Here is a 25,337-nt window from a genome sequence, read left to right as displayed (position 1 = left end):
TTGAGGTGGGGGGGGTGATATTAGAGGCCTATAATCCTAGTTCCACTCATGCCCCAGATTGGGAGGGTGGAAGGGTATAGCTGGAAGGAAATTCTCCCATTCTAGGAGGAAAGGGGACATTTTCCATACTGAATCACAGCCAATACTTCTTTGAAGGAATACAACCTATTTTCATTTTATCTAAAAGAAGTCTTACATTGGTGGCTTGGGGCTTTGGAGTACAAATTTAGATTTTCTCATCTCCCTTGGAGGATTCCTGATATTGCTCTGAATCTTCAGAATGATGTTTTGGAATATAAATCAGATCACATTTCTCTCCTGACTAAAGCCCTTCAGTGCCTTCTCATCACAATTAGAATTAAACCCAAACTTTTTCCCCTGACATGTAAGACCCTGTATGACCCAACCCCTGTCTTCTCCTTCATTTTGTACCATCCTTTCCCTCGTTTGTTGGCTTTCATATCAGCCCTCCAGTAAGCTCATTCATGCCTCATGGCCGTTGCCTTGCTGTTCCCTCTGCCTAAGAGTTTTTTATCTAGATCTTTTCATGCCTGTCTTCGTGCTTGCAATATGAGCTCAAGTGTCACCTTTGCAGAATACCCTACCTAAAGTAGCTACTTCCCGACTCCCCAGTTACTCTTTTATATTTTCTGGCTGTATTGTCTTCCTGGCACTTTTCCCTATCAAAATTTTCTTCTTTATATATTTGTTTACATATTTATTATTCATGTCCTCTCTCTAGAATGTAAGCTTCTTGTATCCCCAAAGTCTAGAATGTTGTTGTTCTTGTTAGGTGCTGTCGAGTTGGTTCTGACTCATAGCGACCCTGTGTACAACAGAACAAAACAGTGCCTGGTCCTGCACCATCCTTAGAATCATTGTTATGCTTGAGCCCATTGTTCCAGCCACTGTGTCAATCCATCTTGTTGAGGGTCTTTCTATTTTTCACTGGCCCTCTACTTTACCAAGCATGATGTCCTTCTCCAGGGACTGATCCCTCCTGAGAACATGTCCAAAGTCTGTGAGAGGTAGTCTCGCTATCCTTGCTTCTCAGGAGTGTTCTGGTTGTACTCCTTCCAAGACACATTTGTTTGTTCTTTTGGCAGTCCATGGTATATTCAGTATTCTTCGCCAGCATCAGAATTCAAAGGTGTCACCTCTCCTTTGGTCTTCTTTATTCATCATCCAACTTTCCTATGCATATGAAGCAATTGAAAACACCATGGCTTAGGTCAGGTATACCTTAGTCTACAAGGTGACATCTTTGTTTTTCAACACGTTAAAGAGGTCTTTTGCAGCAGATTTGCCCAATGCAATGCATCTTTTGATTTCCTGACTGCTGCTTCCATGAGTGTTGATTGTGGATCCAAATAAAATGAAATCCTTGACAACTTCAGTCTGTTCCCTGTTTATCATGAAAAGTCTAGAATAAAACCTGTTATTCAGTAAATATTGAATGTGGATGAATGAAGTCCCTCTGCATATTTTAGCCCATATATAAAAAGGAGTCTTAAATTTTAGGAAGCCCACTTAAAGCACAGATATTTTAGTAGGCTAGGTATATGTTCAGGCTTCTGTCTTTAATCTCTGTCCTTTCAGGTTTTTTTTTTTTCTCCTAACTCTGAGTATATGTAATGTTTTCATCCCCTACAAGCATTTATTTTGATTACATCTTAATGAGAATGGTATTTTAAATCTTTTCATTTAAATTGCAAACTATATAATTTGTTGTTTTTCTAGGTCAGTTGATCATGCCTTTGTAAACACGCTTAGTAAAAACACAAATAACTTACAGCATAATAATGGGAATGTAGTTTAGTGAAACATCTGTCGAGACAGCAGGAGAACGGATTCTTGCCATTTTTATAGCTATCATATATATTAATACATAAGCTGAAATGTCTAGATTTTGATATTTATTATAATAAAACTACTTTTTATTTAGTCATTATTATCTCTCTTAAACATGTCAAGTCTTAAAAAGAAGCCATTCTTTAAACATAAATTCCCAATTCTCATTAATGTTGATAAGAATGGTTCTTGAGAATCTGAGAAAGTCTGTAGAATAGTATATGTACTAGTAATTATGCTAGAATTTTAAAAGATAAAATGCAGATAATGTGGCTCAGTTATGAGATCAAATCTTCTCATATCCATTTAGGAGGGAAGTAAAATGTATAAATGAGAATATTCTGAGATTTGGCTTTTTATTTCTAAGTATTAGAATAAAGATGCATAGTTTTGAATCAGCAGGTACTTAGCCATAGTAGGGACCAGTACATATTTATTAAATGAATGCAAAAATATTTATATTTTCAACCCTGAAGGTTTAGGAAGATGCTGTAAATGCCGTAATACACCATTCATTAACTCATCAGATACTTATTTAGCATATTATTATATAATAATATTATATAAGGCCGTGGAATCAAAGCAAATCCCTTTCTCACTCCTGCTCTCTGGGACTCTTGTTTCTTTTCTTCTTACCTTCTTTGTTTTGTTTTCTTAACAAATGTTAGGTAGTGTGCCTAGCAACTGTGGGGTCTTATCATCCCTCTCCCACCCTGTTTTCAATGCAGAGCTGTGGTATCATGGGGGAAAAAGGAAATTCTTCTGATCCTGGGGGCATTGAATCAATGCTGACATTCTGGTGGTACTGGAAATACAAGCATAATAAGACACAAATCCTGCCCTCGTGGTACTCAGTCTAGAAGGAGAGACAAATGTGTAAACAAGATATTATAAATCAGTTTGATAAATGTGACAATGGAAGTATGTATAGTATAATGGTTAAGAGCCCAGACTTTGAGTTAATCTGTCTAGATTTAAATTCCACTGTATCACTAGTTGTTTGACCTTGGACAAGTTGCTAAATTTCAGTCTCTTCATCTAGAAAATGAGACTGATAATAGTACTTCCTGGAGTTATGATGATTAAATGGGCTAGTGGCATTCAAAATGCATATTAGCACAGTGAATGTCTCATAAGTGCTCAGTAGATGTTATTATTGTTTTTAAAATTCAGTGATTTTTTTCTTTTTTGCTTTGGGGGCATTAAGGAAACAATCAGATAAAGAACTGCATGTCTTGCGTCTGAACGATGAAATAAGTGGAGAGGGAGAGCATTTGAAGCAGATGAACAGCATGTGCTAAGGCCTGGCGTATAGGGAATTATAAATAGTTCAGGTATAGGAAATGAGCAGTTCATTTATCTCGGAACAGCTGCTAGAGAGGGTGAACCAGAAGTCAGATATAAAGGACTTTTTACGCTGAGCTTAGGAATTTGGACTTTATTCTGTGGGCTATGGAGAATAGTTGAAGGGTTTTAAAAGTGGGAGACTAAATCAGATTTGCATTTTAGCAAAGTCATTCTAATAGTAATGTGGAAAATGGGATGCAAGTAGATTTCAGGCAGGAAACTTGCATACGAGGGTGCTATCATAATTCAGATGGGAGTAAATGAGGGGCTAAACAGGGCAGTAAGGGAGGAAATACAGAGCAGAGCCTGAATTCAAGAGGTTTTTGAAGGTATAAATGATAGGATATACTGAGGGAGAGGATTAAGATTAACCCCAGATTCTGAAGTGGGTAGTGTCTGTTGGAGTTTAGAAGGGGCAAAATAGATAATATCCATCCTTCCTGTTCAAAATAAGACAAAAAAAAGATTTTAAAGCACTAGGATGTGCTTTAATGTAAGAGCCAAAGTTGGCTTGCTGTTATTCCTCAACGTAATAAAAGACATATATACAAAGCCAACAGTCAACATCTTTTAAACGGAGAGAGACTGAAAGCATTCCGCTTGAGAATGGGAACAAGACAAGGATGTCTTTTTCACCACTCTTATTCAGCATTGTGCTGATGGTCCTAGCTAGAGCAGTAAGGGAAGAAAAAGAATTAAAAGGCATCCAGATTGGTAAGGAAGAGGTAAAATTATCCCTTTTCATAGGTGATATGTTATACACAGAAAACCCCAAAGAATTCAACAAGAAAGCTACTGGAACTAATAGAAGATTTCAGCAAAGTAGCAAGATATAAGATAAAAAAAAAACATACAAAAATCAGTTGGATTCCTCTACACCAACAGAGAGAACATCAAAAAGGGAATCACCATATCAATACCATTTACAATAGCCCCTGAGAAGATAAAGTACTTAGGAGCAAATCTTACCGGGAACGCAAAAGATCGATACAAAGAAGACTACAAAACACTATTGCAAGAAGCCAAAAGAGACCTACATAAGTGGAAAAACATACCTTGCTCATGGATAGGAAGACTCAACATTGTGAAAATGTCAGTTCTGCCCAAAGTTATCTACAGATACAATGCAATTCCAGTCCAAATTGCAGCAGCATTTTTTAATGAGATGGAGAAACAAATCATGAACTTTATATGGAAAGGGAAGAGGTCCTGGATAAGTAAAGCATTTCTGAAGAAGAAGAAAGTGGGAGGCCTCACACTACCTGATCTTATAACCTATTATATGACCATGGTCATCGAAACAGCCCGGTACTGGTACAACAGACACGTAGACCAATGGAGCATAATTGAAAACCCAGATGTAAATCCATCCATCAATGAGCAGTTGATATTTGACAAAGGCCCAAAGTCCAGTTAGATGGGGAAAAGACAATCTCTTTAACAAATGGTCCTGCCAAAACTGGATATCCACCTGTAACAAATGAAAAAGGATGCATTCCTTACACCATATACAAAAACTAACTCAAAGTGGAAATGATAAAGATCATTGAGGAAAAATAGGGACAAGGCTAGGGGCCCTAATACATGATATAAATAGTGTACAAGCCACAACAGTGCACAAACACCAGAAGAGAAACTAGATAACTGGGAGCTCCTAAAAATCAAACACTATGCTCATCAAAAGACTTCACCGAAAGAGTAAAAAGAAGGAATTTTCGATTTGTACATATCCAATAAGGGTCTAATCTCTACAATCTACAAAATACTGCAACACGTCAGTAACAGAAAGACAAATAATCCAGTTAAAAAATGGGCAAAGGATATGAACAGATACTTTACCAAAGAAGACATTCAGGCGGCTAACAGACACATAAGGAAATGATTGCGATCATTAGTCATGAGAGAAATGCAAGTCAAAACTACACTGGGATTCCATCTCACCCCAGCAATACTGGCAGTAATCCAAAAAAACACAAAATAACGAATGTTGGAGAGGTTGTAGGGGAATTGGTGGGAATGTAAAATAGTACAACCACTTTGGAAAACGATATGGCATTTCCTTTAAAAACTAGAAATAGAAATACCATATGATCCAGCAATCCCACTCCTAGGAATATACCCTAGAGAAATAAGAGCCATTACACAAGAAGACAGTATGCACACCTATGTTCATTGCAGCACTATTCACAATAGCAAAAATGGAAACAACCTAAATGCCAATCAACAGATGAACAGATAAACAAATTGTACATACACACAATGGAATACTATGCAGTGATGAAGAACAATGATGAATCAGCAAAACACAACGTGGATAAATATGAAAGGCATTATGCTGAGTGAAATAAGTTAGTCACTAAAGAACAAATATTGTATGAGACCACTATTGCAAGAACTCAAGAAAAGGTTTACACACAGAAAAACATATTCTTTGATCGTTACTAGGGTAGGTAGGAAGGGAGGGAGAAATCACTAACTGGATAGTAGACAAGTGTCAACCTCAGTGAAGGGAAGGATAACACACAATATGGGGTAAGTCAGCACAACTGGACGAAAGCAAAAGCATAGAAGTTTTCTAGAGACATCCAAACACTTTGAGGGACCAAGTGGCTGGCGCTTGGGGACCATAGTCTTGGGGGATATCTAGGTCAATTGGCATAACATAGTTTATGGAAAAAATGTCCTACATCCCAATTTGGTGAATAGTGTCTGTGGTCTTAAAAAGCCTGCAGGCGGCCATTTAAGATACATCTACTGGTCCTGTACCACCTGGATCAAAGGAGAATGAAGAAAACCAAAGACATAAGGAAAATACTGGCCCAAGGGACTAAAGGACCTCATGAACCAGAGACTCTACCAGCCTGAGACTAAAAGAACTAAATGGTGCCCAGCTGCTACCACTGACCACCCTAATGGGTCAGAACAGAGAATCCAGTCAGAGCAGGAGAAATATGTAGAACAAAATTCAAATTCACATAAAAAGACCAGACTTAATGGCCTGACAGAGACTGGAGGAACCCCTGAAACTATGGCCCCTGTATGCTCTGCTAACCCAGAACTGAAATCATTGCCTAAGCCCACTTTTCAGACAAAGATTAGACAAGCCTATAAAACAAAAATAACATACATGAGGAACATGCTCCTTAGTTCAATCAAATACATGAGACCAGATGGGCAGTTCCTGTCCAAAAGCAGAATGAGAAGGCAAGAAGGAACAGGAACTGGATAAATGGACACAGGGAACCCAGGGTGAAAAGGGGGAGGGGAGTGTGCTGTCCCATTGCGAGGATTGCAACCAATGTCACAAAACTATGTGTATAAATTTTTGAGCTGTAAACTCTTAACGCACAATTAAAAAAAAAGAAAGTTGGCTTGCTGACTGTATCCCAAGATAGCCCACCAGAGAGAAAGTTTGATTCTTCATAGCACGTGTTCTTCCCGAGCACAGCTTCCCAATGGTTTAGCAGAGAAGGAAGGAGAAAAGAATTCAAATCCCCTCTCATCTCAAGTTCCAATAGCTTTTGCCCACCAACCAGTTAATTCACTCCTTTTTGCATGGAAGCAAGATGCAATAAATCCTGTAACAGTGCTATTAACAAGATAGGATTAAGAGAAAGAAGACCAAATTTGGGGCGTTTGGTGAGGTTGGGAAGAGGATGGAGGTCATGAGATCAGACCTTGAGATCTGATAGTCAGTGGGCCATAAAGGTTATCACTTTACACTACTTCTTAAGTTGTATTCTTACTGTTTGTTTTTTTAAATCTGTGTACGGAGGTTGTCCAGACTAAACCCAGTGCCGTCGAGTCGATTCCGACTCATAGCGACCCTATAGGACAGAGTAGAACTGCCCCATAGAGTTTCCAAGGAGCGCCTGGCAGATTCCAACTGCCAACCTTTTGGTTAGCAGCCATAGCACTTAACCACTATGTCACCAGGGTTTTCTGTCCAGACTAGAGCCACTGAAAAAGAAACAGTACAGCATAACAAGAATCTTTCTGGTGAACAGACTTGTCCATCTGAGGCATTAAAACAAGTCCAGAGGCTGTTTGTCATAGATGCTGAGGGGAGAATTCCTTACTGAGTCAGAGGAAGGTCTGTGCCCTCTAAGGTCCCTTTGTGGTCGAGTTGATTCTGACTCATAGCGACCCTATAGGATAGAAACTGCCCCATAGAGTTTCCAAGGAGCGGCTGGTAGATTCGAACTGCCAACCTTTTGGTTAGCAGCCTGAGCTCTTAACCACTGCACCACCAGAGCTCCAAAAGTCTATGAAAAAGGTAATAAATGATTTGATAATATCCTAATAACATTTTATAACATATGAAAAATCCTTAGCTGCAGTTAGACTTTCTTTTAAATTAATGGTATATTTTCTATAGGTGTTATCTGAAGAACATATTCTTTAGATTTGTGTGAAATTAGAACTTTATCTTGGCTAAAAGTTGTTGGGGAGAATATAATACATCTTGATATCAGTTAACCCTTAGTTATTTCTGAATTTGGGTTCAGTTTTTCTTTTTTAATTTCAGTATAAGCCAGGTAGAAATGAATGTTATGATGTATTTCATATATGGAGGAACTTTGGACTTTCCAGACAAAGCTAATGTTGGGTATGTATTACTTTTTACTAATTTGAATATAATAGTGTCAGTATTTCTTAAGCTACTGCTTTGTTGAGCTATGTTGTAAAGTGTCAGTGAAGTAGAAGCTTCACTTTTGTTATCTATTTTGCTATATCCTTTTTGTGTTTTGGGAATATTTGAGGAAAAAAAGCAAATTACCTTACTTAGAAGAAAAGATGATCTGGCAATTCGTAGTAATAATAAGATTATGTAAAGTCTTTTATTAGACCTAAATCAAGGTCTAAATTTTTAGACCTAAATCAAAGTAGAAGAAACTTTTTTTTGTTTTGGAAAATAAATAACTAGTTTTTATAAAAATTAATAGTACTTTTATCAAAGTTTGCACAATTATTTTCTTTCTTTTTTTTTTTTAATTTTACACTGTCTCTTTTTAAACGGAAAAGAAAGGGGAAAAAACCCTTAAATCTTGTTGAGGAATATAGACATTGTAAAGACCAACAACAATGATGTGATTCTTAAGTGCTTGGTACTGAGGTACCATTGGAAATGCTGAAATTCTCCTGTAGGATGAAATGCCACCTGCTCTTCTTAATCAGTGTTTCAGGGGTCCTCGCCTTCTCCTGCTCTTCCAACAGCAGACAAATGAAAGCTGTACTTTTAATTTTAAATATTCATTAAGTATTCATTTATTCACAAACTGAATAAATATGTTTCTTGGGAGAAAGTACCAGAAGTTACAGGGATTTAGTACTGACCTTTTTCTCTCTGGACACTTACATAGAATTTCATCATGCTCCTAAAGCTTGTAGATTTTCTAAGTACCTAAAGTATGTGTAGGTGTTCAGAAATATTTATCAAATGAAAGAAGCAAAGGAAACTCTGAGTCATTGAACGCTGTCTACAATCTTAGGGTCATTTATGATGATAAGCACCAATAAATTCCTCCCTCAAACTGTAATTGTACAAATTTATTGCACAGAATTTGGAAAGGTTTACTGCCTTAAAAACAGATAGTTTCCAGGACTAAGAATATGAGAGGAAGTTTACTAAACATCTCTAAATTTACCTTTTATTATTCTTTATTAGTCAAGTCATGTGACAGTGCTTTCAACCTTTTGCCATGTACTTTTTATAATCAGTAAAGTATCTGTTTTGTTGGGGGGAAAAGTTAGAATTAAAAAAATTCAGGTTTTTTTTTCTAAGTAGACTATATATTATCAAGAAACTTCTGTGTATTATGCCTTTATTTTTAAATTAGAGAAATAACAGTGAATGTATTTTTATTTTAGTCAGATACTCAATATGGCTGATATGTATGGACTAGAAGGATTAAAAGAAGTAGCAGTCTATATTTTAAGAAGAGATTACTGTAATTTCTTTCAAAAGGTAATTATTGGGTCTGAAATCTTTTATGCAGTGCTTAAAGTCACCCATTATTACCTAGTAATTTTTAACTCCAATAGTAAATAGTGCTTTAAGTATTAAAAATATTAAGTCAATGCAACTACTGGGAACTCCAATTGAGAAATAACATATATGGTATGCTTTCAAAAAATAGAAACCAATTCAAATAATTCTAAGTGAAATAAAATTGAGATGGTGGCTTATGGAAAGGATTTGGAATTGTCCTATATAATTCAAGGGTAGAGTATATAGTGGGAACTCAGTGTTTGGAACTAGAAGAAAGAACCAAGGTTAACCTCCTCCATTAATCAGAGGGTTATATAGGACTTCACTGGTTCTTTTCCCTTAAAGTATACTTTCTCCTACCGCCTCTTCTTTATAGCATGTATGTACTTGGGACAGAATATAGTTCTCTTCTTCCTATTTCCCCAGGCAGAATATGCTTAGGAAATACCATTTTTCATTTTAATTTATGCAAAGGTAAATTTACTGTCTAAAAAAAGATCCCATACTGTGTATTTTAGAGTCATTTTGTACATTATTCTTAGGTTTTCCATTGTTTTTATTTTGCTCTGGGACTATAGATTATTTTTGTTTTCTGATTCATGCTTTTCTACATTTTCTGCAGTTAATAAATATTACTTTTATACTTAACCAAAAGCAAATCTTCAAAGAATTGTTTACATCAACATTTCCCTCTTATTGGGTCCTTTAAAGGCAATAATATGCATTATATGAAGTCTAATTATGCTGATTTTAATAGTTGAAATGACATTTAGATTTATATGTGGGATGGAATTTTTCCTGTCTCCCTATGATCTGCAGCTGACGAAAAGGGAGCACTAAATACCCCACGTGCTGAAGAGAGCATGAACAACGGGTTCCCGCACCATCACTCTCCCACTCCCAGGGTTTACTGAGAAACAGTTAAACACCCCAGTTACCTTTAATAAATCACTTCAGCCTCTAGAAGTGAAATAACTGAAAGAGGGGTAGCAGTCTGGTGTTTTCAGCTTTCTGGAGAATAGAGAATTCTGGTGAAAGACTTTTCCTTTTCTGTCCTTCATATGGCTCCACCATTCAGATAAAGCAAGGAGGTAGATCCAAGTGAATCCCAAATAAAAATTAAAGATAGAGTGAGTACCTGTAATGAGGAGACAATGTCTTCTTATCCCTGAGATGGACTTTATCCTTTCTGTAAAACCAGCCTGCCCTGGCACTTCCATCAAAAAAAGACAGTGGTACAAGATTTCTCAGGAGAGCTTGGAATATGTCCTCAGAAGCCAGTGGGAGTATACTTGAACGTGCTAATTTCTAAAGGAGGAAGCTTGCTGGATAGCAAACACTAGCCTGTTGATAAAACCAGAAAACCAAATACATCACTCTCAAGTCAATTCCGACTTATAGGAACCCTACAGGACAAAGTAGAACTGCCCACAGGGTTTCCAAGGAGCGGCTTGTGGATTTGAACTGCCTACCTTTTGGTTAGCAGCCAAGCTCTTAACCAATGCCTGGTGATAAAGGACTATAATTATCGCTATATAAGGGAAAAATGATAGGGAGTTTATCCCACACCCCAATTACACGTGGTCCAGAGGTAAGGAGGAGGATTTTAGAGATTGGTTAGAAGAGTCTGTTACAGGGCCAAATGATACTGTGCCCTATGTAGGGAAGCACTGGGGATTGCAAACCAGTGGAAGATTTTTTATCCACAGAAAGCCTAGAAGATAGCTTGATCTGCCCCCAAAAGAGTCATACATCAACAGAGGCCACCAGCATCTGAACCAGAGCAAGGCCAAGGACATCTCCTCACTACCATCTTGGTCTCTGCTTAGTTATATAAGGTGACCTCTGCCATTCATAGCCCTCTACCAGAGGAGTATTTTCATATTTTTATGGAAATTATTTATAAGCTATACATCAATTAGTGGACCTTATGTTGTATAGGCCAGGTTATTTGTAAATGAAGTTAATTTAGAATGCTGGATATTTTAATTCTTGTGCTTCCTTTTTACAGTTTTTCAGACTTCTGGCTGCTTTAGGTTGTCAAGTATGCCTATACCAGCAGCTCCTTCCATTAGATACTCTAGTCTACAGTGAGTCAGGACATCAAGTTTTTAACTTGGGAGAATTATCACTGGGTAGCATATAGAGTGATAAACCATTCTTGATTTTAGGACAACTTAAACCAAAACGAAACCTGTTGCCATTGAGTCAATTCTGACTCATAGCGACCCTATAAGACAGAGTAGAACTGCCCCATAGAGTTTCCAAGGAGTACCTGGCAGATTCAAATTGCTGACCCTTTGGTTAGCAGCCGTAGCACTTAACCACTACGCCACCAGGGTTTCCTCAGACAACTTAAAGCACCTTAAATTATCTTAAAGGGAATAACTAATTTGTTAATACGCAAAGTAAAATATTTATATTCCATTACTTAAGTAAATGCTAATATAACACTTTCCAAATTTACGCACCAACTGCTGAGGCAAAAGATGAAGAAATTGAAGATTTTTGCCAATTTCTGCAGTCTAAAATTGATCAAACACGCAATCAGATTGTATTGATAATTACTGGTTATTGAAATGCAAAAGCTGAAAATGAAGAAGGACCGGTGGTTGGAAAGTATGACCTTGGTGATAGAAACGATGCCGGAGATCGCATGATAGAATTTTGCAAGACCAGTGACTGCTTCATTGCAAATACCTTTTGTCAACAACATTAACAGTGACTATACACATGAGCCTCACCAGGTGGAATGAATAGGAATCAGATCGACTGCATCTATGGAAAGAGACAATAGAAAAGTTCAGTATCATCAGTCAGAACAAGGCTAGGGTCTGACTGCGGAACAGACTATCAGTTGCTCATATGCAAGTTCAAGCTGAAGCTAGAACAAGTCCACAAGAGCCAAAGTACGACCTTGAGTATATCCCACCTGAATTTAGAGACCATCTCAAGAACGGATTTGATGCATTGAGCACTAATGACCGAAGGTGAGATGAGTTGTGCAGTGACATCAAGTACTTCATATGTGAAAAAAGGAGGAGATGATTAAAAAGACAGGAAAGAAAGAAAAGACCAAAACAGATGTCAGAAGAGACTCTGAAACTTGCTCTTGAATGTCGAGTAGCTACAGCAAAAGGAAGAAATGATGAAGTAAAAGCTAAACAGAAGGTTTCAAAGGACAACTCGGGAAGCCAAAGCCTAAGTATTATAGTGATATGTGCAAAGACCTGGAGTTAGAAAACCAAAAGGGAAGAACATGCTCGACTTTTCTCAAGATGAAATAACTGAAGAAAAAATTCAAGCCTCAAGTTACAATAGTGAAGGATTCCAAAGGCAAAATACTGAACGACACAGGAAGCATCAAAAGCAGATGGAAGGAATGCACAGGATCATTGTACCAAAAAGAATTGGTCGATGTTCAGTCATTTCAAGAGGTGGCATATGGTCAAGAACTAATGGTACTGAAGGAAGAAGTCCAAGCTACACCAAAGGCATTGGTGAAAAACAGTGCTCCGGGAACTGACAGAATACCAACTGAGATGTTTCAGCAAATGGATGCAGCACTGGAAGTGCTCACTCATCTATGCCAAGAAATTTGGAAGACAGCTGCCTGGCCAACCGACTGGAAGAGATTCATCTTTATGTCTAGTCCCAAGAAAGGTGATCCAACCAATTGTGAAAATTGTCGAACAATATCATTAACATCACATGCAAGTAAAATTTTGCTGAAGATCATTCAAAAGTGGTTGCAGCAGTACATCAACAGGGAACTGCCCGAAATTAAAGCCAGATTCAGAAGAGGATGTGGAATGAGGGATATCATTGCTGACATCAGATGGATCCTGGCTGAAAACAGAGAATACCAGAAGGATGTTTACCTGTGTTTTATTGACTGTGCAAAGGCATTCGACTGTGTGGATCATAACAAATTATGGATAACATTACAAAGAACAGGAATTCCAGAACACTTAATTGTGCTCATGAGGAACCTGTACCTAGGTCAAGAGGCAGTAATTCGAACAAAACTAGGGAATACGGTCTGATTTAAAGTCAGGAAGGGTGTGCATCAGGGTTGTAGCCTTTTACCATATTTATTCAATCTGTATGCTGAGGAAATAATCCAAGCCGTTGGACTATACAAAGAAGAATGGGGCATCAGGATTGGAGGAAGACTCGTTAACAACCTGCGTTATGCAGATGACACAGCCTTGCCTGCTGAAAGTGAAGAGAACTTGAAGCGCTTACTGATGAGGATCAAAGACCACAGCCTTCAGTATGGATTACACCTCAACATATAAGAAAACAAAAATCCTTACAGCTGGAACAATAAGCAACATCATAATAAACAGAAAAAACATTGAAGTTGTCAAGGATTTCATTTTACTTGGATTTACAATCAACATCCATGGAAGCAGCAGTCAGGAAATCCAAAGACACATTGCACTGGGCAAATCTGCTGCAAAAGACCTCTGTAAAGTGCTTTAAAAAAAGCAAAGATGTCACTCTAACGACTAAGGTGTGCTTGACCCAAGCCATGGTGTTTTTAGTTACCTCATATGCATGGGAAAGCTGGACAATGAATAAGGAAGACTGAAGAAAATTGGTGCCTTTGAATTGTGGTGTTGGCGAAGAATATCTTGTATACCATGTACTGCCAAAAGAACGAACAAATATGTCTTGGAAGAAGTACAGCCAGAATACTCCTTAGAAGCAAGGATGACAAGACTTCGTCTCACATACTTTGGACATGTTATCAGGAGGGACCAGTTCTTGGAGAAGGACATCATGCTTGGTAAAGTGGAGGGTCAGCGAAAAAGAGGAAGACCCTTAACAAGATGATTGACGGTGGCTGCAACAATGAGCTCAAGCATAACAATGATCATGAGGATGGTGTAGGACCTGGCAGTGTTTTGTTCTGTTGTACATAGGGTTGCTATGAGTCAGAACTCACTTGAGGGCACCTAACAACGATAGAACACTTTTAAGGAAAGGGCATTTTAAAATCAAATTAATAGCAATTCATTTTTTAAAAAAGTTGGTAATCATTAACCTCATTAGAAGGACTGTGCTGAAGGCATTTCCAAAGATTTTGCTCTCTTTTTTTTTTTTCCCCCTCAGAGCAGGGTAAGTAGAAGTATACATTTAGAGACTAAATATACAAATTGACCAATACATGTCTTTAAAAAACATGTCTTTATTAAGTGTATAAACCCCAAATCATAATTAACAGATGTGTACAAAGAGAAGTTGAACTGCCATCAACTTAAATGAGTAATAGATGTGCTTAGGAACATGGTCCAAAAACTGAAAATACATGGCATGGGCAATGTATATACCACAGAGGGTTTAACACCAAGAGCAGCAAGTTGCTTTCACTCCTCGTGTCTACATTTTGTTTGTTTTAGTTCATTACTTCCATGTATGTGCCTTAAAAAAATATGTTGTATTTCATTCTGATCCAGTTAAGTTCTCTTTTAATCTGAGTTCGGTGTAGGACCTCCCATTGCACATGTACTTAAATGTTATATTGTATATTTTAGGAAGTAGATTAGACCATATGGTTATATTGCAGTGTGATGTGCTGGAAATTATTATGCCTCTTTTGCTATATATATATATATGTGTGTGTGTGTGTGTATATATATATATTTTTTCAGCCAAAAGAAATGAGAATAAAAATTGTGTGCACTCTGGCAGTTAAGAGAGCTCAAATGATACTCTATAAAACTAAATGTTATCGGTGATAGTTGATTTTAAGAGAATAACACACTTTCGAATTAAGTATATTTATAATGCAGTTAAATCAGACTGTCTTTATGGAACGAATACTTTTAGCCCCTATAAGTTGGAAAATAATAAATGTGGTATTTTCTATCAATTTTAGCCTATTCCCAGAAGGTTGACATCTATCCTAGAATGTCTGATTATTGCTCATTCATTTGGTGTGGGAAGTCTTTTTGCTGACTGCATGAAGTAAGTGATCTGAAGTAGTACTGATACAATTAATTTAGGAATTTTGTTCTTTCGTTCTCCTACTTTTGTGGATAATTTTAGACTTGTCCTATTGAGCACAATGTAAATATCTTAATGCTTAACTAGTTGCACCAATTGAGAAAAAATATCAATATAGATGTTACTCGAGATGCTTGGGATCAGTTTTATTTTAACTGAATTCATAGTGACCCTATAGGAGAGAATAGAACTGCCCCATAGGGTTTCCAGGGAGCAGCTAGTGGATTCAAACTGCTGACCTTTTGGTTAGCAGCCAAGCTCTTAATCACTGTGCCACCAGGGCTCCAAATCATGGTTAGTTACATTAAAATCTGTGTACATAATCCAATGTGGATTAAAATATGTGTTCACAGAAAAGGAAGCATAGTGAAGTCTGCCACAGAGCTCATAAAATTAACGGTAAGGGTTATCAAAATGTATGTGTAATTTACATAACTGACAACTAAAGTATTACTGAATATTATAATGAAAAATATTTTCACTTTCCTAATTTGGGATTCTTTGATTTAACAGGTGGATTGTAAAGCATTTTGCAAGGTGTTGGTCTGAGAGAAGCTTTGCAAATGTACCCTATGAGATTCAGAAAAGTTGCCTTAATATGTTGATTCAGTCCTTAGTAAGTATGACCTAAATAACCTTGTTTGTGTTTGTCATCACAAATACATGTACTTTCAATCTTTTAAATATATAGAACTTGATTATGAAAGCAAGATAAGAGAACCAGTTCCAGATAACCCAGAACCAATTCAGAGAGCCTATCCGTAAGATTCTGTTCCTTTGGAAACATGCTCATGACCAGATTCATCAGTCAGGCTTCAATCTTAGAAGCAGAACCACTAGGAGGTATATATTGGTTTATGAACAAAGGGGGCGTGGTGGGGATGGAGTTTATGCATTGACTCAGCAACATGGATGTCCTCTCACCAAGGTGGTTCTAGGTACAACATTGAGACCTCTATGGCATCAGTCCCCAAGGAGATCAGCCAGCTGCCTGGTGGCAGATTGATTACATTTCATCACTTCCATCATGGAAAAGGCAGTGTTTTGTTTTCGTTGGAATAGACATTTGTTCTGCATATGGTTTTACCCTCCTTGCCTGTATTGCTTCTGCTAAAACCACCATCTGTGGACTTAGAGAATGACTTATCCACCATCCTGATATTCTACACAGCATAATTTCTAACTAAGGAAGTTAATTCACATCAAATGAAGTGTGGCAATGATCTTACCATGTTCCCCACCATCCTGAAGCAGCTGGTTTGATAGAGTGGTAGAATAGCCATCTGAAGACTCAGTTGTGGTGCCAGCAAGGTGGCAAGACCTTGTAAGCCTGGGGTAATATTGTGATACATGCTCTAAATTAGTGTCCAGTAAATAGTGCTGTTTCACCCATAGCCAGGATTCATGGCTCTAGAAATTAAGGTACAGAAATAGGAGTGACTCCACACACTGTTATCCTAGTGACCCAATAACAAAATGTTTGCTTCCTGTCCCCACAACCTTAGGCTCTGCTGACCTAGAGGTATTAGTTCCAAAGAGAAGAATGCTTCCACCAGGGGATACAATGATTTCATTAAACTGAAAGTTAAGACTGCCTTCTGGCCATCTAGGGTTCCTCATGCCAGTGAATAGTGAATAAATACACAAAGTTGGAGGATCACTGATAAATTGATCCTAACTATTGAGGGGAATTTGGGTTGCTACTGTAAAATATAGGTAAGGAGGAGTATATCTGGAAAGTAGCACTCCCATGTCCTATGGTTAAAGTCAGTGGAAAGCTATAACAACCCAATTTAGGCAGCACTGATTATGTCCCAGATCCTTTAGGAATGAAAGTTTGGGTCGCCCTACCAGATAAGGAACTACAACTAGCTGAGGTACTAGTGAGGACAAAGGGAATATGGAATGGGTAGTGGAAGAAGGTAGTTAGAAATGCCAGCTACGACCATGTGACCAGTTATGGGAATAGTACTGCAGTAATAAAAAAAAAAAAAAATTAGTAGTTCCTTTTTCATATGAATATTTTTATATGTATATTAACCGTTCTTGGTTTTTCCCTCTCCCATTCCCCTACCATCTAATATACCCAGTGTTAATAATACATATATACATACCCATTGCTGTTGAATCGATTCCAACTCCTAGCGACCCTACAGGATGGAGTAGAACTGCCCCATAGGATTTCCAAGGAGTGGCTGGTGGATTTGAGCTGCTGACCTTTTGGTTAGCAGCTGTAGCACTTAACTACTAGGCCACCAGGGCTCCATCTTAATAACAGTTAACGTTGTATCTCCATATTTAAGTTACCAGTTATCCAAGGGGAGTGTGAATCAGTTTGAAGAAGAATGAATATCACCCAAAGACAAAAATAAGGCATCCTCTTATTAGGAAATGGGTTAGCGTGTTTGTTGTATGCAAGTTTGTTGTATGTGGGATAGTTGTATCATGTTAGACAGAGGCAGGACTTTGTTATTGTCTCCATTTGAAACTTAGTTTAAAGAGATTTGTATGGGTGCCACATTGACAAGGAGTGGACTTTGGTAGCTTTGTAATGTGTCAGCTTGGCTAGGCTGAACTGTGCTTCCCAGAATTCCCCTCTTTATGTGTTACCAGTTACGGTGAGCCACAAGAGACAATTTGGCATGAGATTTGGAGAACAGAAGTGAGGCAACAGCCATTTTTTTTACGCTAGGAAGGTTGGGGCAGCCATTTTTAGCTCACACATGTTGTTGCTTATTTACTGACACATCTTGTTGGCATAGGACAGCAGCCAGACCTGCAACTGCTCTACCTTGTCGTGTATACTCCCTTCGGCCTCTTCGATTCCTGGGCCAGGTGTGTGTTTAGCTCCATGAAGAAAGGTGCCAGCATCTCCTGCAGGACACTCACTTCATCACAGTTGGAGGCAGTGAGAAGTGACAACAGCTCCAGTCCATCCTTGTGGGTTTCAGCTCATACTCCTGGGTTTCAACTTGCTGTCCCCCACTTTACATCTACCTTCCCTTCTTGACTGACTGCCCTATGGACTTCAAACTACAGCATCAGATATAAAGACCATTTAACCAGCTTCCACACTTGTGTAGGGTCAAACCCTGTAACAAATCCCTTTGTGTGTATAAATACCTCCTAATGGTTTTCTGTTCCCCTAACTGAATCCTGAATGATACCACAAACTGGGTTACATAGAAGAGGTATCTAAATCTAACTGGGAAAATAAGTATAGGTCATAAGCTGGTGATATACCACTGCAAAAAATAAATCTAAATCTAGGTTTAAGCTAATGAATGACTTCGTAGTTTTCTTGCTACTATTTTGCATCATAGTTTCTTTGGTCTTGGTATGGTTACTCCCTATTCATGAAGGCAAACAAAAGGCCCTGCTATAATTCAGTTTAGTAGAAGTGGAAACATTCATTTATAATTATAATCATTATTGTTTAGAGGGTTTTTTTGTAATACCTTTTGTGATAGTTAAGATTGTGTGTCAACTTGGCTGGGCCATGATTCTCAGTGTTTATATGTGATCACCCCTGTGATGGGATCTGCTGTGAGCAGCCAGTTGAAGCGGAATTTCCTTGGGCATGTGGCCTGCGTACAAATATAAGTGGATGTTCTGGCTTTTGCCTGCACTGGATCCTGCAGCTGCCTCCTGCAGCTTACCTGCCAATCTCGGGATTTGTAAATTTTCATAGCCTGTGAGTAAGAGCCCTGCTTTCTGACCTGATTGTGGGTTAACCAGCCCGTGCAGCTGTGTAAATGAGGAGAGGCCTTGCAGTCTTGCCTGCCAATCTTGAGATTTGTAGATCTTCACAGCCTGTGAACAAGAGCCCTGCTCTTCAACCTGCCAATCTTGGGCTCACTGGCCCCTACAGCTACATGAGTTAGGAGAAGACTCTATCCTGATCCGTAGACTTGGGCCGTTCCAGCCTCTTTTATCACGGGAGCGGTTTCCTTGATATAAATCTTTCTCTGTATATATATTTATACCCTTTACTGGTTTTGTCTCTCTAGAGAACCTAGCCTCAGACACCTTTACAGTTCAAAAGTGCTTTTAAGAGTATAAGACAGGTACTATTATCTTCATTTCACAGATGAGACAGAGAATCAGAGAAGTAAGTGCTTTATTCAAATTCACAATGCCAGGAAGTGCAAGGCCAGGTCTTAAAACCAACTGCTGCCATATTATGATGGGTATTCAGATTGGGCAGTTTTTTCGTTTTTGTTTTTTTTTAAGATGTGGGCCTTTACTTCAAGGAACTTATAAACTGATGGAAAGATGGGCATTTAAACAACTAAAATGCAAGTTATATTTATGATGAATATTATTTACCATCATAGTCCAGGCCTTACAATCAAAACCAAAAACCCATTGCCATGAGTCAATTCTAACTCATAGGGACCATGTAGGACAAAGTAGAACTGCCCCATAGGGTTTCCAAGGAGCGGCTGGTGGATTCAATCTGTGGACCTTTTGGTTAACAGCCAAGCTCTTAACGAGTGCACTACTGGGGCTTTGGCCTTATGACAGTACCTCCCAAAAACCCAAACCCACTGCCATTGAGTCGATTCTAACTCATAGAGACCTGGTAGGACAGAGTAGAACTACCCTATGGGGTTTCCAAGGCTGTAAATCTTTACGGAAGCCAACTGCCGTATCTTTCTCTTGCAGAGTGGCTTGTGGGTTCCAACTGCTGACCTTTTGGTTAGCATCCAAGCGCTTTAACCGCTGCACCAGCCGGGCTCCTCCACCAGCGCCTAGCACACTTAGTATTTGTTGTCAAGTAGGCAAATGAATGAATGAATAAGTATAATTTATAATCAGGTGTATACATGGGAACATAGAAGAGAAAACAGTTGATTCTGACTGGAAGCATGAGAGAAGTAATTCAAGATGAACCTGAAGATAGAGTACGATTTTAAAATAAATAAGTAGGTTGGAGCGTTCCTAACAGACTATAAAATGTGACCAAGAACCTGAAGCCTGGACAGTCAGTGCTAATAATCAGTTGTCACTGGAATGAGAACAAATGAGTCTTCAGAAAGTTTGACTGAGGCCAGATGGAAGGGATCTTTAATGAATGTCTTGTTAAGAAATTTGATTTTTATTTTACAGGTAGTATTTTTTTTTTTAAGTATGTGAGATTAATTGAAGAATAAAACCTTCATAATTCTTTCCCTCTGCCTCAATATTTTGTTTTGATTTTATAGCTCTAATCAGATCCTCATAAGCTTTGTGACTACATGTCTTTTTTTCCTTTCAAGACAGATAAAAAGATAAACATCAGAACAGCCAAATGCCCAGTCTGATCAATAGCGTTTTAGCACCATGGTGATTATTTTGAAAATTTGAATTTTGTTGTTCTTTGTGGATATTCAGATTTTCAGAAACATTACTTTAACGTATTCTTCATATTTTATGATACGAGTAAAGTATATTTAGCTTTTTTGAAAGAAAATAGAATATTTTTAATTGATACAAGTTAAAAATTTGAATTTTATTCTCTAGAAAAATGAAAGCGTAAGTAGTCTTCCTAAGCCTTTTTTAGTTCTGATTCAGCTCAACCACATATGCCATGACATGCACTTTAATCGTCAAAAAATGCTGGTCATCAGTGGTTTGCCCAGCACTGTTCATATACTGAGGGAGGGAAGAGAGTGCTGCATTGGTCTATATATGGGGAAATATATATTTTTAAAATTTTAATGTGAGGAGCTTTGAGTTTTTCTATTTCTTGGACACTGTGTAGCAGTTCAGTAAGATGTGGCTGCTGCCTACTACCAGTTACAAACCATTATTTCTGGAAGGAAGAGAGAGTAGCGTGATTGCCAGGGTGAGGGGTAAAAGAGAGAAAAGGTAGGACTTGTCTTAGTTATCTAGTGTTGCTATAACAGAAATACCACAAGTGGATGTCTTCAAGAAACAGGTGTTTATTCTCTCACAGTCTAGTAGGCTAGAAGTCCAAGTTCAGGGCATCGGCTCCAGGGGAAGGCTTTCTCTCTCTGTTAGCTCAATCTTCCCCTGGTCTAGGAGCTTCTCAGGCCCAGGGACCCTGGGTCCAAAGCACGTGCTCTGCTCCCAGTGCTGCTTTCTTGGTGGTATGAGGACCCCTAAAAATATCTGTCAACTTGGCTAGGCCATGATTCCCAGTATTGTATGATTGTCAACCATTTTGTCATCTGATATGATTTTCCTACGTGTTGTAAATTCTACCTCTGTGATGTTAATAAGGCAGGATTAGTGGCAGTTATGTTAATGAGGCAGGACTCAAACAACAAGATTGGATTGTGTTTTAAGCTAAACTCTTTTGAGATATGAAAGAATCAAGCAGAGAGACACGGGGACCTATTACCACCGAGAAAGTAGTGCCAGGAGAAGGGTGTGTCCTTTGGACTCGCGGTCTCTGTGCTGAGAAGCTCCTAGTCCGGGTTAAGATTGATGATAAGGACCTTCCTGCAGACCCGACAGAGAGAGAATACTTTCCCTTGGATCTGACACCCTCAATTCGGACTTCTAGCCTCCTAGACTGTGAGAGAATAAACTTCTCTTTGTTAAACCCATCTGCTTGTGGTATTTCTGTTATAGCAGGACTAGATGACTAAGACAGGACTTTATAATGTAATTTCTAGAACCATTTCAAAACCTGATTAAAGTTTTGTTTCAGAATATTTTGTTTAAGCCCTTAAAAACAAATTATGAAGAGTTTTTAAATTTAGGAAAGTTAAAATAAAAATAGGTGTTGGTGGTCACGAGGGTAAAACTGAAATGACATATAGTATGTTATTAGTTCCAAGGCCAAAGATTAGTTGAAGGTCTATTTAATTAGCACAATATCACAAGGACTATGAAATACTGTGTTATAGTGTTTATTCAATGTATGGTATTAGGACAACCAGGAAACTGAAAAAATTTAAATTGGATCCATGCCTCATGTTTCATACCAGGATATATTCCAAATGGATCAAAGATCTGAATGTAAAACAAAAAACTAAAGCTATTAAAATACTACAATAAACCATGGAAGAATTATGATCTCAGCGGGGTAGGAAAAGGGATAGTCTTTTTAAGTATGATACAAACTCAGAAGCCATAAAAGAAATTTGGTTATGTAAAAATACACAATTTCTACACAATAAAAACCACCATAAGTAAAGTCAAAGGACAAATGACAGTTCATATCATAGACATGATACTAATTTTCCTAATATAGTGAGGTCCTAAAAATGGATTTTTTAAAAAGCCGAAGGAAAGGATTAGATAGTTCACAGAGAAAATATAAACACCTCTTAATTTGATGAAGAGATCCTAAACTTCACTTACTCAAGATAAATGGTCATTAAAACTACAGGATCATACCATTTTTTGCTTTTCAGAATGGAAAAAAAAAAAGGAGATTTAACAATGTACTATTGCAGTTGTTAGTCTGTGAGGAATAAATACTGCTACTCATTCCTGGGGAGGGCATAAATTTGCAAGACTTTCATTGTGGTTTTGAAACTTTTTTGCCTGTGACCCAGAATACGTTCTTTTTACATTGTGATCCAGCACTGGTGCATGTAGAACTGAAACAAAAGTTTCACAGAGCAGCACTGACCCTTATTATATAGGATGTACTGGTGCTTTCCATTTTTCTTTATTCTGTTTCTTTCTTTGTTGTTTTCTAATGCTGGTTGTGACCCACTAAGTAGATTTCTCTAGGTTGCTACAGAGAAGGAAACTACAGCTTGAAAAACAGTGCTGGATTGAACGTATGTTGGAAATGTTTCAATAGCCCTGGCACCCTACCTCATGTCCTCTTGGCCTGTCTTTGTGCTCCAGTCATTGCTGCAGCACTGAGCTGCACTCAGCTGTGATCTGACAGCATTTCATCTCAGTCACATCATATGTATTTCTCACTTTCTGTCCTGAGGCTTTATTGCTGCACCACCTGGAATACTTGCAGTTTAGCAATTCTGGCATGTGTGCGTACCTGGACATGAAAGGATGTTAACACCTCAGGGGCAACCTGAGGTGTTAATACCTTGTCCAGTGGAAGATGGGAGCCAGTATTTAAATGATCTCCCCTCTGTCCTTTGAATGGATAATTCTCCATGGCTCTCCAGAGGGTCCCCAGCAAGATTGAGCCCAGTTGCCTACAGTAATCAATAGCTATATCACTTACCAAATTTTAATGTATATACAAAACACTTGGGGATGTTGTTTAAATGCAGATTTTAATTCAGTAAGTCAAGGGTGAGACCTGAGATTCTGCATTTCTAACAAGCTCCCAGTGATGTCAATAACTGTGGATTACACTTTGAGTAGCAAGAAGCTAGATAGCATACCCTTGGGTTGGTTTCCCTCCTTCCATGTTTCACTCTTTCTAGTGCCTTTGATTTCCTTGAGATCACTTCCCAAAATAACTTTGCATACAAGCCTGTTACTCAGGCTCCGTTTTATTGGCAGAACCCAGGCTAAGGCAAGTAGTTGTCACCAAGCCACTTGTCATGAATTGAATTGCGTCCTCCCAAAACATGTGTCAACTTGGCTAGGCCGTGATTCCCAGTATTATGTGATTGTGCACCATTTTGTCATCTGATGTGATTTTCCTATGTGTTGTAAATCGTACCTCTATGATGTTAATGAGGCAGGATTAGAGGCAGTCATGTTAATGAGGCAGGACTCAATCTATAAGATTAGATTGTATCTTAAATCAGCCTCTTTTGAGATATGAAAGAGAGAAGCAAGCAGAGAAACAGGGAGACCATACCACCAAGAAAGTGGTGCCAGGAGCAGAGCATATCCTTTGGACCTGGGGTTCCTGCGCAGAGAAGCTCCTTGACCAAGGTAAGATTGATGACAAGGACCTTCTTCCTGAGCTGACAGAGAAAGCTTTCTACTGGAGCTGACACCCTGAATTCAGACTTCTAGTCTACTAGACTGTGAGAGAATAAATTTCTCTTTGTTAAAGCCATCCACTTGTGGTATTTCTGTTACAGCAGCACTAGATAACCAAGATACAACTCTACTAAGAATTTATCCTGTAGGGATTTATCCTCTGGGAATTTATTCACAGATATGTGAAATAATGTTACATACAATGTCATTCATTACAACATTGTAATAGCAAAGAATTGGAAAGCAGCACAAATGTCTATCAGTAGAGGACTGGATAAATGACTTATGGTGTATCTATACGATGAACTACTATGTAGCTAATAAAACAATAAGAAGGCTCTTCATAAATTGTTAAGAATATTCAAGATGTATGCTAAGTGAAAAAATCAAGATACAGAGCACTGTATACTGATGCCTCCATTTGGGTAAAATAAGGGGAGGTTACTTGTTTGTGTATGCATAAAATAACTGGAAAGATATAGAAAAAGTAAAACTGGTTGTGAGACAGGAAAATAGGTGGTCGATGATGGGAATGGAGGAGGAATGGGAGGGAGACTTTTCCTAGTAATGCGTTTTATACATTTTTGAACTTTGAATCATGTGATTATGTTAACCATTAAATTAAAATTTAGTATCTAGTCTAGAAGTATCACATTTTTTCTTCTGTGAACCTGAAGGCACTCTGTCCTTTCAGGTTGTTATGTATTTGGGTCCATATGGAACAAAGTCTCATACCACCTATGTTATCATTTAACTGTTCCATATTTCAAACTCAATTACAACTGTACTTGATATCTGGATTTTTTAAAATTACTATCACAGCAAATAACATTGTGTATATAATAAGCACTTTGTAGATATCTGCCAAGAATATCTGAATACTGTACATTTGACTCCACTATCAGAGTAATCCCTATAGTAGAACAAACTGAACTTATTGCTTTAAAACCCTTAGTAATTCGATAGTTACTAAGTCACCAGAGGAGGAAAGGACAATGGGACTAAACAAACAAAAAAAAAACCCTGAATTATAGCAAAGTGATTTTTTTCTCTAATGAAGCAAATCCAAACCAGACCCACTGCTCTCAGTCAATTCTGACTCATAGCGACCTCACAGGGTTTCCAACGCTATAAATCTCTATGGAAGCAGACTGCCACATCTTTCTCACTCTAAGCAGCTGGCGGTTTCGAATTGCTGACTGTCTTAGGCTGAATTCTCTAGAGAAGCAAAACCAGTAAAGCATATAAATATATAGAG

General features: G+C 38.1%; 1 protein-coding gene across 21 annotated transcripts in view; it reads left to right on the top strand.

The window, feature by feature from the left end:
- BTBD8 (BTB domain containing 8) overlaps positions 1 to 25,337 on the top strand; it is a 143,438-nt gene that overhangs the window by 45,160 nt on the left and 72,941 nt on the right. For all 21 annotated transcript variants that reach the window (XR_007516708.1, XR_007516709.1, XR_007516710.1 and 18 more), the window contains 4 exons: positions 7,727 to 7,807; positions 9,070 to 9,166; positions 15,078 to 15,166; positions 15,719 to 15,821. Coding sequence is in view for 18 of the 21 variants with exons in the window: in XM_049879793.1 (XP_049735750.1) it covers positions 7,727 to 7,807; positions 9,070 to 9,166; positions 15,078 to 15,166; positions 15,719 to 15,821 (370 nt within the window). In the remaining 3 variants the exon portion in view is untranslated. The remainder of the gene's footprint in view (positions 1 to 7,726; positions 7,808 to 9,069; positions 9,167 to 15,077; positions 15,167 to 15,718; positions 15,822 to 25,337) is intronic.

Source organism: Elephas maximus, chromosome 3 (genome assembly GCF_024166365.1).
Source record: "Elephas maximus indicus isolate mEleMax1 chromosome 3, mEleMax1 primary haplotype, whole genome shotgun sequence".
In the NCBI taxonomy this organism is placed as follows: Eukaryota; Metazoa; Chordata; class Mammalia; order Proboscidea; family Elephantidae; genus Elephas; species Elephas maximus.
This window is presented reverse-complemented; position numbering and strand designations above follow the sequence as displayed.